Source organism: Micropterus salmoides, unplaced genomic scaffold (genome assembly GCF_014851395.1).
Source record: "Micropterus salmoides isolate LMB-PRFRI ecotype aquatic unplaced genomic scaffold, ASM1485139v1 Ms_hic_scaffold_8, whole genome shotgun sequence".
NCBI classification, from domain to species: Eukaryota; Metazoa; Chordata; class Actinopteri; order Centrarchiformes; family Centrarchidae; genus Micropterus; species Micropterus salmoides.
The window spans coordinates 34,711,241-34,733,564 of NW_024044570.1; the positions used below are offsets into that span (position 1 = coordinate 34,711,241).

At 40.7% G+C, this 22,324-nt stretch overlaps 1 protein-coding gene across 4 annotated transcripts in view; it reads left to right on the plus strand.

The window, feature by feature from the left end:
• LOC119894353 (Fanconi anemia group A protein) overlaps nucleotides 1-22,324 on the plus strand; it is a 41,044-nt gene that overhangs the window by 9,049 nt on the left and 9,671 nt on the right. For 2 of the 4 annotated variants that reach the window (XM_038707058.1, XM_038707057.1), the window contains 25 exons: nucleotides 112-224; nucleotides 609-705; nucleotides 871-1,139; nucleotides 2,452-2,547; nucleotides 2,810-2,883; nucleotides 4,238-4,347; nucleotides 6,650-6,760; nucleotides 6,956-7,019; nucleotides 8,856-8,968; nucleotides 9,202-9,278; nucleotides 9,920-10,061; nucleotides 10,437-10,570; nucleotides 11,102-11,212; nucleotides 11,755-11,850; nucleotides 12,052-12,114; nucleotides 12,706-12,794; nucleotides 12,931-12,991; nucleotides 13,123-13,172; nucleotides 13,447-13,517; nucleotides 13,758-13,856; nucleotides 16,099-16,232; nucleotides 16,367-16,437; nucleotides 16,580-16,679; nucleotides 16,868-17,055; nucleotides 17,232-17,322. In XM_038707058.1, coding sequence (XP_038562986.1) covers nucleotides 112-224; nucleotides 609-705; nucleotides 871-1,139; nucleotides 2,452-2,547; nucleotides 2,810-2,883; nucleotides 4,238-4,347; nucleotides 6,650-6,760; nucleotides 6,956-7,019; nucleotides 8,856-8,968; nucleotides 9,202-9,278; nucleotides 9,920-10,061; nucleotides 10,437-10,570; nucleotides 11,102-11,212; nucleotides 11,755-11,850; nucleotides 12,052-12,114; nucleotides 12,706-12,794; nucleotides 12,931-12,991; nucleotides 13,123-13,172; nucleotides 13,447-13,517; nucleotides 13,758-13,856; nucleotides 16,099-16,232; nucleotides 16,367-16,437; nucleotides 16,580-16,679; nucleotides 16,868-17,055; nucleotides 17,232-17,322 — 2,624 coding nt within the window. The remainder of the gene's footprint in view (nucleotides 1-111; nucleotides 225-608; nucleotides 706-870; nucleotides 1,140-2,451; nucleotides 2,548-2,809; nucleotides 2,884-4,237; nucleotides 4,348-6,649; nucleotides 6,761-6,955; nucleotides 7,020-8,855; nucleotides 8,969-9,201; nucleotides 9,279-9,919; nucleotides 10,062-10,436; nucleotides 10,571-11,101; nucleotides 11,213-11,754; nucleotides 11,851-12,051; nucleotides 12,115-12,705; nucleotides 12,795-12,930; nucleotides 12,992-13,122; nucleotides 13,173-13,446; nucleotides 13,518-13,757; nucleotides 13,857-16,098; nucleotides 16,233-16,366; nucleotides 16,438-16,579; nucleotides 16,680-16,867; nucleotides 17,056-17,231; nucleotides 17,323-22,324) is intronic. The other 2 variants (XM_038707060.1, XM_038707059.1) reach the window with 1 other exon arrangement.

Sequence of the window (22,324 nt, forward strand, 5' to 3'; positions counted from 1 at the left end):
CCTTTAAACAACATAACCTACTAAAGATACATGTACAGTATGTATCATCTAACGATATGAACTTTCTAAATTTCAGCATTATGTGTTTTCTTGCTGTTGTATTATTTCCAGCTGGTCGTGTGGTAAAGAGGCCGAAGCAGGGAGATGGTCAGCATCTGCATGAGGCAACAATCCAGCTGTTGGAGCAGCAGCAGAACATCTGCAGTCTGCTCAGGGAGGTCCAGGTGAGCGAGTGGACTTCAGGATGAAGGCAGAACCTAGTGGGCTGCACAGCCAATGAACAAACATTAAATACACAATAATAATGCTAATTTGTAGACTGAGCAAGAGGTGTGTAACAAGTGAATTGTCATGACTGTCAGAATATATATACATCTTCACATTTATACATCTTCACATTTACAAAAAAATTCACAAACCCACCTACAAATGCTTCTGGGTGAATTTTACATATATGATACACTGTGGAGCTTAAAGATTTAGAAAAGCTTCTTCACTCTCAAATGTCCTCGAAAGTAGACGTGCTACTCCTGGTAGGAACTAGTTAGACAAGGGAACACTAATATGTTGCTGATGTATCTTTACTGTATTTTCCCCACATTTTGCAGAATCCAGATCTATGCAACATTTTCTGTTCTCACAATGGAGAGCAGAAACAGGCAGAGTCTGAAGGCATCTCATCTGCCATTACAGGTTCCCTGCTGGGTGAGCGTTTGATACAAAGTCTCATAAATAGCCTATGGGCAGATGAAAAAGTGACACTGTCCAACATGAACACATTCACATAACCCTTTCATGAGGTCCTTCTTTGTCCATTGTTTGTCTCCTGGACAGCTGTAAACTTTCAGATGTTTTTTGCTTGCTTTTAAGGAGACTTATGGAAATGGTCTCTGCTCACAACAGGAGTGCCACATGGTGATAACCTAACTTTGACACAAAGTAATTGCTGTGAACTACAAGATGTGTTGTATTGTTTGTGGCCAGCGGGTGGGCTGAGGCGTCAGGCCTCGCATTTGGGTGTCCCAGTAGCGGTGCTGTCAGTGAAGATGGTGCTGGACAGACTGATGGAGATCACCGGAACTGAGGAAGTTAAGGAGGAAGAGGATAAGAGGAGAGAGCTGCTCACTTCCTCTCAGCGAGTAAGTATCTGACGGCAGGATTTGACGTTGTATTTCTTTGTTGCATCAACCAAGGTGACCATACAATCAGTGCCTACATTCAAGTGCAATAAACAACAACAAGTATTAGTTTGCAAATTGTGGACTGTGGAGGATTTGCTTAATCTAAATGACTATTGGAACTTTTACCATCCACCTCATCAACATGGTGTTGGTTGGAACTATGAAGATGGTTGCTCATATCACAAATTTTATGTTGAATTAGGCACAACCCGTGATGCTGTCTTCACCTAAGGCATACTTGCACACTAAATTTCACAAGAATCTGTTTATTGTTATGTTTTGTTTCCTCCTGATGTCCAACAGAAGAAAACTAACAAAAGCAAAAACATAGTCTTATTTGGCTGTCAGCATGTTCATTCTACAGTATCAGCTTTGGCTTTCAAAAACTCATATTAGTCACACAGTGGGTTATAGTCATTTTGTCTGGCTGAAGCTGCCTGTGTAAATAATACCTCTCACAGTTTGATTGACATATAATGTTTAATGTATTGTATCATTTCCTGTTTTCTTATAGTAACTGCTAAAACAGTACACTCTGACAATGAGTATGTGGTACATACAGCATATAATTAGTGTGTAGTTTAGGAACACACTGTAATTCCCATGACTGGCAATGCTGAATTAGGAAAGACCACCTTCCATTACTGTGTACCATATAGACAGAAAGAAATACAAGGATTTTCAAAATGTAACGTCTCTTAAACTTTTACAGTTTTGACCAATGTAGAGATTTCTGTGGTTATTCCTATCCATTTGCTCTACATCTTTTTTTGTCGTTTTTTTCTCTGCTGTACTCTCTTAAAGATCCTGATCTCTGAGCAGGTTAACTAATTGGATAAATGTTGGATATTTCATTTGTTGTTTTGCTTTAAACATGCCAATAAATCATCATCTGAAAGTGGTCATGCACTCTTCTTTCAAAGAATGTGGCCTCAGAAATATTTTGATTAAAAGGTCAGCCACACCTTTAGTATTGTATCTGTTGTGTCATATGCACAGTGACATAGTGTTTTGTGGTTACCTCCCTGGCGCCACAACTTTACTCTTCTACCAGTATTTCATATTGAAAGTGGTTGCTTCATCCCATCTGTGCAGCAGATCTGTTGGCAAATTGTTACTTCTGTGGTTCAACATTTTTAAGCTGCAGTGGAAGCCGCAGAGGTCTCCACCCTGAGTTTGTCTTTCATTACTGCTGGATTCTTGTTCAGAGGACAGAAAGCATGTCAAATATAACATTCAAAGCTACCACTGCCATTGCTGTTCTCTCTAGGTCCAGCTGTGTGTCCTGCTGGAGTCCAGCAAAGAACTGCTGTCACAGGGGGCCCTCTGCCCGAAAGTGCTCTGGCAGGAGTACAGAAGAGATCAGGTGTGTGTGTGTGTGGGTGCGTGCACATGTTAGATTACATGTTCATTCACTATATATGAGGCCTTAAAAGGTATTTTCTTCTCATATGTTTTTGCTCAATATTTAATTCCATTAAGTTACTTGAAAATGCATTTGTTAAGGGGTTTAAAATATTAAGGAGAAAATAAAACAAACAAAGTTCTCACTCCCTTTACAGTTGATCTAAACTGCCACCAAACTGAGCTTGGCTTTCTTACAAATATTAAATGTGGTGTTTTTACAGAGGCTGCCTAAGCTGGAGGTGGTGTATCATCTTCACTTTTACAACATCCTCACTCTGAAGTACATTTTAGAGAGGTAAGCAATATTAGATATATATATAATATTGGAGGCAAATTTGGTTTGTGCCGTCGTTTGGTATCAGGGTCAGTCAGCTGCTGTGGAGCTAGTCTGGAGCAGCTGCATAGGATAACAAGGCAGAGAACTATTTGCAACTAAGTATTATTCCTTCTACAAACACTGTGGATGCAACTAAAGCCCTTTAGGAATTTGGATCTTACAAGCAACTGAATACAAAATTGTGGAATTTATGTTGAATTTTAAATACTAATTCATATGAAGCATTGACAATATTTCACTTTGAAAACAAATATCTTAATGTATGTGGGTTCAAAGTTGTGCAATTTCAAAAACAAGATTTTAGGTTAAATTTCTTTAGGGTTCACAAATTCAGATTCCCGAACCTTCAAGTGTGTAATATACTTGGAGGTCGCCATAGCAACAGGGTAAGCAGCAGGCATATTCCAGATGCCCCTCTCCGAGCTCCTCCTGGGGATCACTATGCGTTCCAAAGCCAGATAAGATATTTAACCTCTAGTATCTTCTGGCTCTACCTGGGGTCTCCTCACAGTTGAATATGTCTGGAAAAAATCCAAAGGAAGGGACCCAGGAGGCATCCTGATTAGATGCACGAACAAACTGGCTCTTTTCGATGCGAAGGGGCGGCGGCTCAATTCAGAGCTGCCTCCAGATGTCAGAGCTCCTCACCCGATCTAAGGGTGAGCCCAGCCACCCTGCAGAGGAAACTCATTTTGGCCAAAGCTCACGAACATAGGTGAGGTTACTCCCACTTGTGAACAAGACCCCGAGAGACTTGAACATGAAAATCACAAACAGAATCGGTGACAAGGAACAACCCTGGCGGAGCCCAACACCCACTATTGTTTGACTTCCTGCAAAGAATATAAAAACAACCGTAAGGACCGGATGGCTCGGAGCAATGGCCCCGGCACCCCATACTCCCGCAGACCCCGACAATGCTCCCCGGGGAAAATGGTTGTAAGATTTCTTCAAGTCCACAAAACACTCCTTACTTACTTTCTAGTAATATTAGAGATGGGAAAACAAACTACATAAATTCATAAAGATGGCTTTTAAAGTAATAACATTCAATACTACAAATTGAAAACTTTACCAAACTCACAAAAAAAGACACTTGGCTGTCTGTTTTGTTGCTGCAGTGCCGCTCTGTGGATGTATTAGGAGCCATCTTTCAATTGTACAGAGTTCAGTTCACAGAAGGACTCAAATGTAAGCTGGGGTTCGAGGATAGTGAAAGTTAAAAGCATGGCTGACAGCTACATCTATCTGCAGGAAATGATCTTTAATGCCTTGTTCAGTTCGGTCCTATTGTTGCTTTTTCTCCATTCAGCGATGAAGGAGTGAGGTTGTGGTTGGTGTCTCAGTTGAAGGCACTGTGCGGCTGGACACCGCCACAGGGAGAAGAGGAGACCAAACAAGTTCAACAGCAAGTGTTGTCAAGTAAGAACACACATTTCTCTCACTCGTCTGGTTGTAGTTGTGCTTCAAGGACAATGTGGGTTCTATCACTCATCAACAATGGCAATACCTAAACCTGTTTATCACCTAGAGCCTACACATAAAGGCTGCTTTAGTTTTGGGACAATTGATCTTGATCAGCTTGTTCCCCCTAGAAACCAGTTTCATTAGAGTGATTATGGTTCCCTCTCAAATTGAGCCATACCAGGAAAAAGGCAGATCTATATATTTTCCTCCTATTCCTCTCCTATAAAAAGTCCCAGCAATTTAGTTCACTTCAGACATTTGATATCCCTCAAAAATAACTTCTTTTGCATGCACCATGAAAAAACTATAAGACAATGATACAACTGATGGTACCAAACATGCAGTACAGAATACAATAAGAGGTTCATGTGATAAAAGCAAAGAACAACTTCAACCGTAAGATAAAGTTGTTAACTGTGCGGGGAACCATGGGGCTGTTTTTTTGTGCCATAAGAGCGTTTTTGCACGTGATATGAATGAAAAGTTAAACCTGCTATGTCTAATTTTTTAGAAAGCTTTATCCCTAACCAGATGAGAGGATGTCAAATTCCTTAAAGAGAAGATGGTTTGGATTTAGCTTTCTGGATTATTTACTGGTTAAAGTGCCTGAAAGAGAAGGCAGCTGCTCACCAATGATTTTCCTAACTACCATGACAGTGTCACCCAGTTGATTCTGTTCAGAACATTTAGCTTTATATACAAACAAATCACGGAGAAAGTCGGGACTAATTTAGTGCATCTGTAAAATCCATTATCCACCAAAAAGCCTGGCTGTCTCCAAAGGTAACCAGCACCTCTTATGTGATGTTGATGATGAGTTTCTGTTCCTGGCTCCTGTCGTTAAACACTTTGGTTTTTATATGAATTAAACAAACAAGATATAGCATGTTGAGTTGCTGTAGCCTTATAGATAGTGCTATTAATTGTCTCATTTGACTCATCATCTGACTATACCTTTAAAAAGGTTTAACCTCCTCAGAAATCATCATTGTTGCCTTTCTCCTGTGCTGTCTAAACGCTGTCAGGGACTGGACAGCAGAACATATTTTACAGCTCAGTGCTGATAAGACAGAGGTTCTGGTTGCTACTCTTTCCTCTACTGCCCACTCCAACCTGCAGAATTTAGGCGTAAGATTTGATGAATCCGCATCGTTTGACACCCACGTTAGGCAGCTAACCAGATCTTGTTTTTCCCAAGTATGAAATATTAGTAAAGTGGGATCGGTAGTCTCAACTGCTGAATTAGAGATGCTTGTACAAACATGTCATCTCGCATAGACTACTGTAACACACTAATAACATCTATTAGCATGTCTGCACTGGATTGTCAGCAGGCAATCCAGAATGCTGCAGCAAGGCTTCTCACTAGGACAAATAGACGGTCTCACATCACTACACTGAGATGTCTTCACTGGCTCCCTGTTACATATAGGAGTTACTTACAGAGCAATGCACGGTCAGACTCCCACACATGTGGCTGAACTACTACGCCCTTATTCATCAACCCGTTCTCTTAGGTCAAAATAATTAAAATATACTGTCTGTCCCACGCGCTTGTCGTAAGACCTGTGGTGATCGAGCTTTTGAGGCCATTGCACACAAACGTTGGCGTGCCATGCCTGCACCCTTACAGCCTGATGATTCTGTAGACGTTTTATAAAGGCAGTTAAAGACACAACGTTTGGGTAACCTGTCTGCAGCAGGTTAACATCTTATGTATTTATTTCCGTTTTTGATTACGTACTATGGATTCATTGTGTATTTTATTACCTACTGTGTAATTATTATGTATTTTTATTACATGCTGTGTTTTTAGCTCAATTCCTCCTCACTTGGCTCGGGTGGTCATTTTATTTTCATTGTTTTCATTCTTCTATGTTAATGTTTTTGTGAAGCATGTTTCTGTGAAAAGCAGTGTATATGGAAAGTTTACTTACTTACTTATATATTGCCTCAAAAAAGGGCAACACAGACTGTAATTTTTGGCTACCTGACATTTTCATACTATTTTGAAAGAATAGATGTATAGAGTAAACGTGAGCGGTTTCTACTTTTTTTTCTCTCTGTTCCTTTACTATGTCTTTTGTGATTTTAGTACCTTGCTTACTTGGTAGAGCAAGTCACATGCACTTCCAGGGTTAGGGGTTTTAACTGCAACCGCAAGCTACATAAAAGTCAATCATGTACACTCTATAAAATATTCACCAAATGACATGCTGCTGCTTTGGGTAATACTAATAAAAGATCTGTGTTTCAGCTGTGGCTTCAGTCTTGGTGGGCACTGGATTTGAGCTGAGCCATGAGCCAGCAGCTGCAGACAGGAGGATCTCCCTGCTCTGCTCCTCCGTGCTGGATGACATGCTCTTCTGTGAGTCTACATGTCCCTGTCCCACTTACCCTGTCTTGTGTTGATGAAATATTTAGTAAAGCACTTTGACTCACACCTCTGGACCCTGAAAGCTATTTTCTACTTCTTTAACTGCTAGACATCTAAGTAGCATTTCAGTACTTCCCTTTTTTGTCTTGCTTTTTAACATTTCATTGTTTTGTCTGTCTTCTTCAGGGCTTCTAGACACTGTGGAAAAGACTGTGACGCTGCAGTCTGCTGGAACAGGAGCCAAGCTATGGTTTGTTGTCTTTTATTTCGCTTAATAATATTAAGGAAATCAGATAGTCTTGTTGAGATTGAGGTCTCTGTCTAAAGAATGACACCTGAGTCAAGTTATGCAAGACATGACAGAGAACATACACAGACATTTGGCAATACACAAGGACGCTTCTGTATGAAATAGCAATTGCGGACATCCTGGAAAATGTGATATTCTGTATAAATGCCATAAAATCACTGAAAAGTCCAAATCTATTTACAAGGAGTTATGCAGGCTAGACCATTAATATATTTCTTTCTAGGTTTAGTTAAAGAGGTGGTATTATGATCATCATTTTCAGGTTCAAAATCTTATTTAGGGGTTGTACCAGAACAGGTTTACATGGTTTAATTTTCAAAAAACACCATATCTTTCTCATACTGCACATTGCTGCAGCTCCTCTTTTCACCCTGTGTTGAAGGCTTTGTTTTAGCTATGGAGTGATACATCTCACCTCTACATGATCTTTGTTGGGAGTTGCACATGCGCAGTTCCTAGTTAAGTACTACTAGCCAATCAGAAGCAGAGTAGGGTGGGTCCTGAGAAGCCAGTAAACACAGGTTCGTTTCAGCTGTATATGTTCCCCTTACCAGCTTGGCAACATAGACTGGAGCAAGAGTTTCAGAGTGGTGAGTTATTAACCTGTAACAAAAGTATCTTTCATCCAGAAAGTTTTAACTGAGCTCTGTCTCTACATCACAGTAACAACGTTATGTCCACTGACTGCCTGGAGGGTAGCTAGAGTTTGGAAGGGAGAGGAGAGCTGTGTGCTGCAGCTCACTGTTTTTCCACCTGTGTTTTTGAGATACAGACTAGCCGCTTGGCGAGCATTGTGACGCGCATTTTACGTCACAGGCTGGACTACAAACCTGGACGACAAACGAGCTGTTTCCAGGCAGTTCAGAGTTTTCTGTGGGAGACGGGAACTCCCTTTGGGCTGGACTTTGAAAACCTATTACATGCACTTAAAAAAGATACAACTCAATAAAGGAGAGGGAAGAGGCCAAAAAGCAGAATATGACCTCTTTAAAACTATAAACTTTCAAAATATCGAGGTTACAGGACTAGAAATTTTTTTATTTTTTTTAATTACTAACATTCAGCTTCTGCCATCACATCACAACAGGAACCAGGATTTTGTGGGTCTGATGTTTCTGCACTCCTTAACTGTCCAGTTTTGAGCTCACGCCCACTTTAGCTTAATCTGCTGCTGTAGCTGATAAACTTCAAAAGATGCCCTTGCCAAGATTTTCTCTGTAGACTTGTTGCTTGTCTGGTAGCTTCACTGCATTTTTTTGAACATTTTAATGCACCAGGACGGCAGCTGACTGGATGATTTTTCCGTTCTGCGCTGTTCTCAGTAAACTCTGACACTGGAGTGTGAACATTCCTGGCGCTTGTCTGGTCCTGAAATGCTGAAGCAGAGCACCTGGCACCTATGATCAGACTGTGTTTGCTTAAATCAGTGTAACAGTAACTGGCCCTCTCTTACGCACAGTCACAGCCATTTGATTCTGTCTGCATCAGTAAGCTGTTCATTTATACCAAGAGCTAATCTAAGAAAGCGGCTGCTGTGACTGGGAATGTATCTCCTGTAATTAAACACAAGACACTGGTCATGAAAGTGAACAATGCATTTTTATCCCAGTTTTAATGAAGGTTTTCAACATTGTTATATTCTAGATAATGTATTTTTAATCTATTGTGAACAAACAGTGGTGTCATTGGGGATTTCGGACCATTTCCTCAGCTCTGACAACATGTATGATAGTGGATGTCTCTGTTTCTTACTCCTCTACCCTGTGTTTGGTACAGGATTCAGATATTTGATGTGTCGTTGTGTGGAGTTTCAGTATCAGGGGATGCCCTTCAACGTTTCTTCACACACTGCCTCACACAGACTCTCACTTACAAACCTCGACTAACAGGTAAAGACACGTTATAAGCCATTTTAACAGCTTGATGCTGCCTTTGCTTGAAAATGCTGATACTTAAGCTTTAAACATAATGCCTACACTCATCTGGTAAGAACCTCAAATGGGGTCAGGAAATTCAGGTTTGGGTATAAATATCCTGATGTACAGGACATGCCGCTTTTTTAATGATAACAAAAATAATGTCTAAAAACCCGAAGTGTAACAACTAAATCGTACGTCCTTAGTTTCAGATGCCATCACTCTGCAGAACGAGTGGACCTTTGCAAAAGCCAGCCGGCTGTTGACCTCTGTTTTCTGTAAGGTAAATGTTTCAAATAGCCCGTGTAACTAGGTTTGTAAACCTTCACATATGATTAAGTTTGCCAAGATTAAAATTCATTTTTAAATGTAAGAGGGTGTATTTATATTAAACTGTTTTCTAGCTTTTCATAAAATGTCACACTTGCCTTTGGATTTCACGGCCATCTGTGGTTTCTCTGACTGACAGATGACTGTTAGCTGGTGTCTCTGCATATGGCTGTCTCTTTATGTCTGTGTTATGTTATGCATTATAATTAAGTGAAGCTGTACATCTTTTCAGCAACAACAAGCCTCACTCCTCTGCTGCGTACACAGTGAATGTCATCCCTGAATGTTAAACTGTAGGCAGATGCAACAGCAGTCAAATCACTTCAGGCTTCAGGTGTGCGGCCTTCAGCTCAGGGGAACACAGTATTGATTTATCCATTATGATGTTTTTAGCTGCAACAAACAACTTGTATGTCAGTGTGCTGGTCAGCCCCTGTGTTTAGATGCCATTTTCTTTTTATTTACTATTTGGTTTCACAGAGCTAAAAAGCTTACTTCAAGTGCTTTTTGTGTCTTCAGATCTGTAGTCAGCAGGGTCTGTTGTAATGGGAATAGCAGTAACCTGTCTGTATTGTTGCTTTGTTCCTGTAAAAGCTGGCTGTGATCTTCAGTGTGGAGCAACTGCTCTGTCACCTGCAGCAGGTTTTGGAGACCCACGAGGTCAACTGGAAACACGTCCTGTGCTTCCTCTCCACTCTTCTAGTTTACAACCCCTGTGCCCAGCCCAGCGTAAGAGGTAAACACGAGGGTGCAACCGGATTTTACTGGTACCTGCTGTATTGCATTAAAACTGCCTAATGTTTGTGCTGAGTATAAATTTGGTATAAATATATTGAAATGATTCATCCACTATTGTGCTACTCTTGACCATCATTCATGCCAATGCTTTGTTTACATTTTCATTCAAAATCAGTATAATAAAAATACACGTCACATTAGAAGTAACTTACGTAAGCAGTTTCTCATAGATGATGATTTTATTTAGCAGTTTACCTTTTTAATAAAATCTTAATTTTACTGTAAAATTAAAACAGTAAACCAGTAATATATCAGTAAACACTTTACACACTCCAGTGTAACAAGGCTTGTCGTCTTTCCCTGTCTCTATCAGAGCTGCTGTCCAGACTGCTGAGCTCTGCATTTGAAGGCTATGACTTGGAGAACATGATAACTGCCTTCCTATTGGCTCGACAGGGTGCGCTGGAGGGACCCGGCATCTTCCCCTCCTACAGCGACTGGTTCAAGGTTCCGTATTGAACGTTGATAGTTTATTGATTCATTCACCATGTAAACTATATTGAAGATTTAATTTCTAGTCACGATGGGGGGAAAAAGCCTCTGAAATGGTGTCTAGACCACAGGACACAATAAGCATTTACTGAAACTCAGTAAAAGTAGTAGTAAAAACAATACTTGTTAAGGTCTTCCAGGGGACAGCCAGTATAATGTGGAGTAGGTGTCCAGTTGTATAACAAACACTGCATAATACACACTGTATCAGTGAGTGACACTGGCTGGCACCAGATGTAGTTCATCTTGTAGTTCAACACAGTTTTGATCAATCAGTCATTTATCTTTCCTGCACTGTAAGGTTGTGTTAACAAAGTGGACTGTGTGTGTATGGATTCATTGGGTTGTTGATCAAATTATTTCCAAGATTTTGGGATTGTCTGTTGTTGCGGTTTGTTCTTGTCATAAACAGGGGTCCAGAGAGCTTAATCTTTCTTAATGCACCCTTAGGTTTATCACTGTTACTAGTAGCATTATTCTTTTCAGATGTCTTTCGGCGGATGCAGTGGTTACCATGCGGCCAATAAGAAATCTCTGGTGTTTCTGCTGAAGTTCCTGTCTGACTTGGTGCCCTTTGAACCCCCACAGTACCTCAAGGTGACAGTCTGCACATGTCTCTGACTCTGAAACATTACTGATAACCTCACTTCACTAACGACAAGATACTCGCTGTCTTTTATATTAGATAAACCCTTAATGATCCCCATGAGCAAATAGTAACATGAATCAGAAGAAGAAAAAATGAGAGAAATGAGCACAAACTTATGTAGAATAACTTTCTACCCCATTAATCATTTCACAAACCATTGTTGCATCAGTGTTAACAAGCATTAATGGAATTATATATCAGTCACAGGAACATTTACTTTTACTTACATTTTTTAGCTGCAAATATTTCTATATTTTTACTTAAGGTACATTTTGACTGCAGGACTTTAACTTGTAATTGAGTATTTTTTGATATTTGTATTGGGACTGTTACTTAAGTAAAAGATTACTTCTTCCACCACTGGTTTGCTGTCTGCTTCTAGACTCAGAACAGTGTCGGAAAGACACAGTTACAGTGTAAGCTCCACGAAAACACAGAGAAATGAGCCAGCTGTGATTTTTAACACTTTACTGTGATTTTCACGTGGTAGGTTCACATCCTGCACCCTCCATATGTACCTGTGAAACACCGCAGCCTCCTGATGGAGTATGTCTCTCTGGCTAAGACCAGACTGGCTGACCTCAAGGTAAAAGGTGTAAAAATGGAAAGTCCTCGATGCATCATTACTGCATTATTTCAAATTTTTCAATTTGAAACAGTATGACAACGACGCGACATAATGATTATATTATAGTACATTTCTTAAACTCTGTACTAGATATAGCCCTCCCAAATGTTTTGTGATGTCTTTTTTCATCTCTGTGTGTGTCTTTTTCATCTCATGCAGGAGTCAATGGAGGACATGGGTTTATATGAGGATGTTTCTGGTGCGGGTGGAGCATCAGTGCAGGTAACAGTGACACACAGTGGTCTGTTTGTATAATGATACCTGTTTGATGAATTGTTAATGCCTCTGCATTCTGGCCAATGAGAGATGTAGGTACAGAATGCCCTTATTTTGGAGAGTTGGGGAGATACTAGAGGAGAGGAGTGAATTGAAACAAACATTTTGTTAAGGCAGTAAAATAAATTAATCAACCCAGTTTCAGAAGCTTACCTATATGTTTAAAATGTTTTGATTCTGATAGTGTTCCTGAGTTTTGGTTGCAATACCAACAAAAAAACAATCAGTAGCTAAAAGCTCTGTGTTTTATTTAACAAAATGTTTTTAATGTTAAATGTTGTCTAATTACAATCAGCCTTTGGCTGACTGAAATTGTCTACAATTGACTAAATTTGGTCTGACCAGACTATGAGCACAGTTTAACAATTTAACTTGATGCTTGATTGGTTAGTACGAAAAAGCTTATTGCTGTTTCAAACCTAGCTCTAGTTACAGCACGTTTTTATTGGGCAAAATGTGATTTATTTATTGAAAAGCCAAATGTTTTTTAAGCTGTGCTTTTAATATCTTAACTGTATAATGTTTGTCTGTCTGCAGCCGCAGTGCCAGGCTGTCCAGGATGTGGAGAAGGCAGTGTCTCTGTTTGAGAGCACAGGAAGAATCTCTGCCACAGTCATGGAGGCCAGGTATTCAGTCAGATTACCAGCTCACCCGCAGCACATTTATACAGTACACTGCAGTATATGAGGGTCTTTGGAATATCTGGGTTTCATGTAAATTTAAAAATCGATGGGCAGGTTATTGACACCTCTGTCCTCACAGCATTTTCCGGAGGCCGTATTTCCTGACACGATTCCTCCCTGCCCTGCTGACATCGAGAGTGGTGAGCACCTTCACCTCACTATTATTCCTTGTTCGAGCTACACATTTTCAGATGTGACAGCCTTTTATTATTTTGTCACAAATCTCCACATCACATGCACGACTTCAAGTTTACCTGTGTTTCAATTCCAGCTTCCCGTGAAAGCTGATGCTCGAATGAGTTTCATAGAAGCTCTGAAAAAGTGAGTTATCAGATGCCTGTAAAATGTGCATTATAGCTCTTCCAGTACAGTGTTGTGTTATCACGTCTCTCTATGCAAACTTAATAGACTTGAGTTTATATAATTTTATATTGTCATGTATTTATTGCGTCCCAAAATGTATTCTTTTAACAAATTTACATTTATTTGATAATATTTTGATTGTGTTTGTGGGCCTGATAAGAGTAACCATCAGATTGTTAATGTTATACTTTACTAGTAATGATTGTCATGCCAGTTGTTTGTCTGTATTCAGAGCAGATAAGATCCCTGCTGCGCAGTATTCATCTTATGTGGAGTCCTGCCAGAAGCAGAGGCAGCAGGATAGTGGGTATTCTTTATTACATTCATTTACTTGATACAGACAAAGATAATCATAATTACTTTTGGTATTTGGTTTCTTTTTCAAGCACATAATTCTAATTAACTTACTGGAAAAAGAACCACATACAAACAGTACAATAGTGAGAGTGGAAGTCTCCTAATGCTGTCAAAGACAGATCTAATGCTGAGAAACAGATTGCTGCTTTTACATTTAATGTGTTGTGCTTTGACATGTGCTTTTAGGGAGTATGGTATGTTCGGACACTCACGATGATCCTCTGGAGGTCTTGAAGATTCAGCTGCAGGAGTTCACAGAGCTGCTTGTTGGGGGAAATGATGGAGGTAGGCCGATAACGAGAAAGGAGATACAGTACATCACACACGCTCATTATTCAGTTCAGATGTGAAGATACAAGGTTTTGAAAAAAAAAAAAAGATTTCTTATATTCTAGTTTAAGTACAGTTTATATGTCTTTTGTAAAATCTTTTTTAGCTTGTTTTGTTTGTTTTGCAGTATTGAAACTTCAGTAACATATGTATCTAAATCTAAGTGTTAGGTGTCTGCGTACTGTAAGTGTGTGTTCCCTAATTTCAGCTAGTAGTCAAGCGTGTGTGCTCCTTAAATATAACTAGTTAAATATCTTCAAATTAATCAATCAATCAAAATGTATTTATAGAGCACTTTAAAAATCCAAAGTGGACACAAAGTGCTGTACAGTAAAACAATAAATGAATACATAAAATACACTAAATACAAAGCTCACACGACCCATAAACAAAAAATAAAAACAGACAGTGAAGATGCCTGTATAATGTGCAGAGGTAGATCGTTCCACAGTTTAGGGGCTGCTACAGCAAAAGCACAGCCCCCTTTAAGCTTGTGCTTTGTTTCGGGCACAAAACAGTTTTTGCACATTGCTTTCTGTCAATTTGTTACGTTTGTAACTTCCTTTTCACACATTTGAGGAATTTTGTCCAATAGCGCCTTTCTAGTCTTTTCGACCACTCAAAGCGCTTTTACACTACATCTAATATTCACACACATTCATACACTGAGCTCAAACAGAAACTAACATTCACACACATTCATACACTGGCGGAACAGCAATTCGGGGTTCAGTATCTTGCCCAAGGATACTTCCACATGCAGCCTGGGGGAGCAGGGGATTGAACCGCCAACCGTCCGATTAACGGCCAAACCGCTCTATCTCCTGAGCCACAGCTGCCCCATGTATACTGCGGAGATCTGTAAAAAAAATATACACAAATATGTCACTACCCAAAACATGTATTTTTACGTTTGTGCTGTGTAAAATCATGTTCATAAATTTTCAAATATGTACACACATTTTAATTTCTCATAAAAAGTGTTTACGCATTTGTGGATCTATTTTTACACACAAAACAGTATTTGCACAATAGCGGATCATTTCCTGTCAATATGCAGGTCACGTTACATTTGTGACTTCCTTTATACGCATTTGTGGAATTTTGTCCACTCTGTTCCACAGAGAGCTGTAAATGTGAGAGCAGTTTATTAGCTACACCAGCAGGTGGCAACCTCTCAAGAGTTGTAAGAATGTCCAGTGCAACCCAGGATCATCTGTAGGAGACAACCGCTTCTGTTGGGTTACAAATTCCAATAAAATTTTCCATACAGCAGACAGCTGTTTTCAGTGAAAACTTCACTGTACACTACCTGCTCAGCGCCACTGAGACCAGCTGGTGAATATAGTGGAGCATTTAAGGGAGAATATTTCACTGAGTGACACAAACACGACTCAATCAATGGCAATATTGCTCCATAACTGCTGAAATAAATGTGAATAAGTGTAAATAATGTTTATCCAGAACCAAAAGTGACGTTTTCTAATTGCTTTTTTTGTCCAACCAACAGTCCAAAACCCAAAGACTCAGAAATGACAAAGAAAAGCAGCAAGCGCTTCAATTTAAAAGTCTGGAAGCAGCAAATGTTGTAATATTTTTGCTTCAAAAATAGTTGCCAATTAATTTTCATTAGATTGATTAATCCAATTGCAGCTCTACCTGACAGTGACCAATTAATCAAATACTTGGAAAAATCCAGTATCTGTGGCTGTCACAGGCTGAATGAAATGATTGGCTGGCCTGCCTGCCTACTTCTGCGCTATCCGTCCGTGCACTCCCCCAAGTGGGGAGTGGCTTTGAATTTTTTTGGCTGGATACTTTCAAAATCTCGCTTTCTCTTGCTTCGTTGCCTACCCCAGCTTTAAATATAGCTAATTGTCGAACATCTTCAGATCTTTTAAAAATTGGTGATCTAGCAGCAGAATCCTTGGGATTGTTAGATGCAGCTGATGGTACAGCTTTTGACTGTGTAGTCTCCAAATCTGTTCACTGCTCACAAAACCAGCTGGTCCAGAACAATGCAATACTGCAATATAGAATGAATGTGTGAACGTGTTGGATGTTCAGTGTCTTCCACAGCCTGTTCAGTCACAGCCACATGCACATTGGCACATCCCCAACCTCACAAAGACTTACTAACACTGTGCCTAGTCTCTTTGAATCCCTGTTACCTGTCATGTTGGTCATGTATCCTCAGAGATGTCGGCCCAGCTGTCCAGGATCTCATACACTCTGAGCGTCATCTTTCCTGGCGGTCCTAATGACCTGATTGGACAGACAGTCATCAGCCTTCACATAAACACTCCTCTGTCCCCTGAGCTCCACGTCAAAGTATGCACTGATGAAATTGACTGTCTTCTTGGTTTTCATGTGTTTATATATTGGCAATTCTGCTGTGTCTGTTAGCTGCATGTATGTCAGTAACAATTTGTATTATTTAACGAATCTCTCCCTGAAATCTTCAGGCCGTCAACATGATCCTGAGAAACTTTTGCCAGTGCTTGTTAGACGCTTCCCGAACTAACCCTCCTAATAAGTGAGTAGTAAAACTTAGCGCCAAAGTCGTTAAATCCAGTTTTCAGTAGGCCGGTCTGGAAATGAACACATCCAGTCTGTATTATGAGATCGCCTCTTTGTTTGTGGTGTGCGGCTCACCAGATATTTTTTTGTCTCTCCAGACAAAGCCTGTGGGCCTCCAGGTTTGTCAGCGTGCTGCTTGGTAACACACCCCTCCTCTCCAGCCTTATGCACAGACTCTGGGACCTATTTCATAACCAGGTACATAAATCCATGTCCATATACACTCTCTGTATCTGTCTTTCACCGTTCTCTCTGTCTGTTTCACATCTTGCCTGGATTGTTTTGTTTGTAGCTTCTAGACTCTGTTCAAATCACTTGACCTCTTTATTCTTCCATGTCACTTGCATCTGTACATTCACATTTTACAAACCTCTTCTGTCAAAAAGTGGTCTTCGCTGAGTCCTGCCCACTTACTCGGCCTGGGAGCATTTGTGGTCCATCTCCATGCCTCCACGTCACACGGCCCTCTGGTTCAGCTGATCCCACCCATTCTGCCTAAGCCCGTACCTATCGGAGAAGCTCTGAGCTCGGCGCTGTTCTGCAGCACACACACTAACATGCTCTTCTGTGTTCGGTGAGGTTACACCACTTATTATAGACTTACTGTAGAAAATATGTATCTGATGTGACTATTGTGACCATAATGTTATTGATGTCATTAATTTAACATTGTTGTGTTGGCATCGGTATGTGATACATGTGTCTGGCCTGGCTGCCACCTTGACTCACAGACTTCTTATTGCTGTCCAGGTTGTGTGTGGCAGCTGTGTGTTATGGAATCTGCAGAGGGGACTCGCAGCAACAACAGCAGGACTACATCGTCAGCAGCCTCTATAAGAAGGTATCTTTTTCTGTCTTGAAATTCTTTACAGGTTTACAGGCGTTTACATGAAAGAGCTACGGGGAAATATTCCCACCATTTCCTTGTACAAAAAAGCTAGTTGAAAATGTAAATGCGTTATGTTTAAAGAAAGTGAATATGTGTATCATAGTATGTAGGCCTTTCTGCCACATTGTCTCCAATCTTTTGCTAAATGGAGGATGACTACTCTGATCATATCTGTCAATTCCAGCCTACAACTAACAACTATTTTGTTAGTTGCTGCATTTTTAATTTTTTTCGATCAATTGATTTGCCACTTTGTCTATAAATTGTAAGAAAATAATGATAGATATCCATCACAGTTTCCCAGAGATTCAATTCAATTCAATTCAATTTTATTTATATAGCGCCAAATCACAACAACAGTTATCTCACAGCGCTTTTCATAAAAGAGCAGGTCTAGACCGTACTCTGTGATGATATTTACAGAAGCCCAACAGTTCCCACCAAGAGCAAGCACTAGGCGACAGAGGCAAGGAAAAACTTCCTTTTAAGAGGCAGAAACCTCGAGCAGAACCATGGCTCAGGGTGGGCGGCCATCTGCCTCGACCGGTTGGGGTGAGAGAGAGAGAGAGAGAGAGAGAGAGAGAAGAGAGTGAAAGAGAGAGAGAGAGAGAGAGAGAGAGAGAGAGAGAGGGATGTAAGGAGAGAGAGAGGGAGGGAGGCAGCCTACACAATATACACACAGAGGTACAGACAGCGAAGGTAATGTTGCTATAACTAAATGAAAAATGGTACAGATATTTATAATAGTGTTAATGGTAACCATCGTAATGTTAATGATTATAATAACAATAAGACTAGCAACAATAGTCGTTGCAGTAGAGGGTGTCGAGCAGGAACACGGGGGCAGCAGGCGACCCGCAGCCACAGATCCAGACTCCACAGCTCCAGAGCCAGAAAACCTGCAGGAAGTGATAGGAGGAGAGAGGAGAGGGACGAGAAAGCACAAGACTACCAGAAAGGGGAGAAGTTGTGTTAGTAACATGCAATAATGGGATAAGGTTGCATACAGAGGGAGAGAAAGTAGAGGAGAGAGGAGCTCAGTGCATCATGGGAAATCCCCCGGCAGTCTAGGCCTATAGCAGCATAACTAAGGGATGGTTCAGGACTACCTGAGCCAGCCCTAACTATAAGCTTTATCAAAGAGGAAAGTCTTAAGCCTACTCTTAAATGTGGAGATGGTGTCTGCCTCCTGAACCCAAACTGGAACCTGGTTCCACAGGAGAGGAGCTTGATAGCTGAACGCTCTGGCTCCTAGTCTACTTTTGGAGACTCTAGGAACCACAAGTAACCCTGCATTCTGGGAGCGCAGTGCTCTGGTGGGGTAGTAAGGTACTATGAGCTCTTTAAGATAAGATGGTGCCTGACCATTAAGAGCTTTGTAGGTAAGAAGAATGATTTTAAATTCTATTCTGGATTTTACTGGAAGCCAATGCAAAGAAGCTAAAACAGGAGAAATGTGATCTCTTTTCCTGGTTCCTGTCAGAACACGTGCTGCAGCATTCTGGATCAGCTGAAGAGTCTTAATGGACTTTTTCGAGCAGCCTGATAATAAGGAATTGCAGTAATCCAGCCTAGAAGTAACAAATGCATGGACTAGTTTTTCTGCATCATTTTTAGACAGGATGTTCCTGATTTTCGCAATATTACGTAGGTGAAAAAAGGCGGTCCTTGAAATTTGCTTAATGTGGACTTAAACGACATGTCCTGATCAAAGATAACTCCAAGATTCCTCACAGTGGTGCTGGAGGCCAAGGCGATGCCATCCAGGGAAACTATATCTTTAGATAATGCGTCACGGAGGTGCTTAGGCCCCAGAACAATAACTTCAGTTTTATCTGAGTTTAACATAGAAAATTACAGGTCATCCAGGTTTTAACATCCTGAAGGCACATTTGAAGTTTAGCTAACTGATGAGTTTCATCTGGCTTGATCGATAGATATAACTGAGTATCATCTGCATAACAATGAAAGCTTATGGAATGTTTCCTGATAATATTGCCTAAAGGAAGCATATATAAAGTGAAGAGGATTGGTCCAAGGACAGATCCTTGAGGAACTCCATGAGTAACTTTGGCGTGCATGGAGGACTCATCGTTAACATGTACAAACTGAAATCGATCTGATAAATAGGACTTAAACCAGCTTAGAGCGGTTCCTTTAATGCCAATGAAATATTCCAGTCTCTGCAATAGGATCTGATGGTCAATGGTATCAAATGCAGCACTAAGATCTAATAAAACCAGTACAGAGACAAGTCCTTTGTCTGATGCAATAAGGAGGTCATTAGTAATTTTCACCAGTGCTGTCTCTGTGCTATGATGAGCTCTAAATCCTGACTGAAAATCCTCAAATAAACTATTGCTCTGTAGAAAGTCACACAGCTGTTTAGCAACTGCTTTCTCCAGAACCTTAGAGAGAAATGGAAGGTTAGATATAGGTCTATAGTTGGCTAAAACATCCGGATCAAGTTTGGGCTTTTTCAGAAGAGGTTTAATTACAGCTACTTTAAAGTACTGTGGTACATAGCCTGTTGATAAAGATAGATTGATCATATCTAGTATAGAGGTGCTGACTAAGGGTAAAACATCTTTAAGCAGCCTAGTCGGGATGGGGTCTAAGAGGCAGGTTGATGGTTTAGATGAAGAAATTATTGAAGTTAGTTGGTAAAGATTGAGGGAAGCAAAACAGTCTAAACATGTATCTGGTTCTACAGCTGTTTCTAAGGTTCCTGAGTTAGAGATAAGTCGGTGCCAGTTGAGGGCAGGTCTTGGTGAATTTTGTCTCTAATAGCTAGAATTTTATCATTAAAGAAGCTCATGAAATCGTAACTACTGAGAGCTATGGGAATACTTGGCTCAATAGAGCTGTGACTCTCTGTCAGCCTGGCTACAGTGCTGAAAAGAAACCTGGGGTTGTTCCTATTTTCCTCTATTAATGACGAGTAGTACGCTGCTCTGGCATTACGGAGGGCCTTCCTATAAGTTTTAAGACTATCTTGCCAAATTAAACGAGAATTTTCCACTTTGGTGGAACGCCAATTCCTCTCAAGTTTCCGTGATATTTGCTTTAATTTGCGAGTTTCAGTATTATACCATGGAGCTAACCGTCTTTGTTTTAGTATTTTCTTTTTTAGAGGGGCTACAGAGTCGAGTGTCATTCGCAGCGAGCCTGCAGCACTATCAACAAGATGATCGATTTGGGAGGGACTGAAATTAGCATAGGAGTCCTCCGTTACTTTGTGACTAGATAATGTATTTAGAGCTGATGGAATCGCATCCTTAAATTTAGCTATAGCACTATCAGACAGACATCTTGTATAGAAATTTTTGCCCAATGGCGAGTAGTTCAGCAATACAAACTCAAAAGTTATCAAACAGTGGTCGGATAAAGAGGGATTCTGTGGGAACACCACTAAATGTTCAATTTCAATACCATACACCAAAACAAGGTCAGGGTGTGGTTAAAACAGTGAGTCGGTTCATGAACACTCTGAGAGAAGCCGATGGAATCTAACAGAGAGATAAACGCAGTACTAAAGCTGTCATTCTCAACATCCACATGAATATTAAAATCCCTACAATAATAACTTTGTCCGTTTTAAGGACTAAAGTTGACAAAAACTCTGCAAATTCAGAATACGGGCCAGGTGCTCGGTACACTATAACAAAAAGAATTGGTTGCAGTGATTTCCAACTTGGGTGCGAAAGACTAAGAACAAGACTTTCAAATGAGTTATAGTTTAGTTTAGGTTTAGAGCTGATTATAGGCTAGAGTCGAAGATAGCTGCAACTCCACCTCCTCGGCCTGTGCCTCGAGGAATGTGAGTATTAATATGACTGGGAGGGGTGGATTCATTTAGGCTAACATATTCTCCATCACCCAGCCAGGTTTCAGTAAGACCAAATAAATCAATATCATAATCTGATATTAGTTCATTTACTAGTACACCTTTAGAAGAGAGAGATCTGATGTTTAAGAGTCCACATTTAACTCTCCTATTGTTTGCACTATTGCTCTTGTGGTTTTAATTTTTATAAGGTTTTTATGCACAGCTCCTCTTCTGTTTACCTTTTTAAATAATTTCGATGGTCGGGGGACAGACACCGTCACTATAGGATTTTCACTAAGTAACTCCTGAAATGGAGGAGCAGAGAAGTGTGTTAGACTGCGACTCTGCGTAGGGTTTTGGGTGGGTAACTGCTGAAAAAGAAGGGCAGAGAAGTGTGTTAAACTGCGACTCTGCCTCCTGGTCTCAACTCTGGGTTGTCATGGATTTGGTCCACTAATAAACTTGGCCAGATTTCTAGAAATGAGAGCTGCTCCTTCCCAAGTGGGATGGATGCCGTCTCTCCGGATCAGACCAGGTCTTCCCCAGAAAGTCTGCCAATGATCAACAAAGCCCACATCGTTTGCTGGACACCACCTCGACAACCAGCGGCGGAATGACGACATGCGGCTATACATGTCATCACTGGTCAGATTTGGCAGGGGTCCAGAGAAAACTACGGTGTCCGACATTGTTTTTGCATATGTACACACCGACTCAACATTAATCTTAGTGACCTCCGATTGGCGTAACCGGGAGTCATTACCGCCGACGTGAATAACAATCTTACTGTATTTACGTTTATCCTTAGCCAGCAGTTTCAAATAAGACTCAATGTCGCCCGCTCTGGCCCCAGGGATGCACTTAACTATGGCCGCTGGCTTCGCTAAATTCACGTTTCTCAAAATGGAGCTGCCAATGATCAGAGTTGGTTTCTCAGCGGGTGTGTCGCTGAGTGGGGAAAATCTGTTAGAAACGTGAACAGGTTGATGATGCCCCGTGGACTTTGAATGCTTACTATTCCTCCTTCGGACAGTCACCCAGCCCCCCTTTCCTGGCTGCACAGGGGATGCCGGAGGACGGCTACCAGAGGCTAACTCAGGCCGTTCCGCACCGACTACCGGGGAC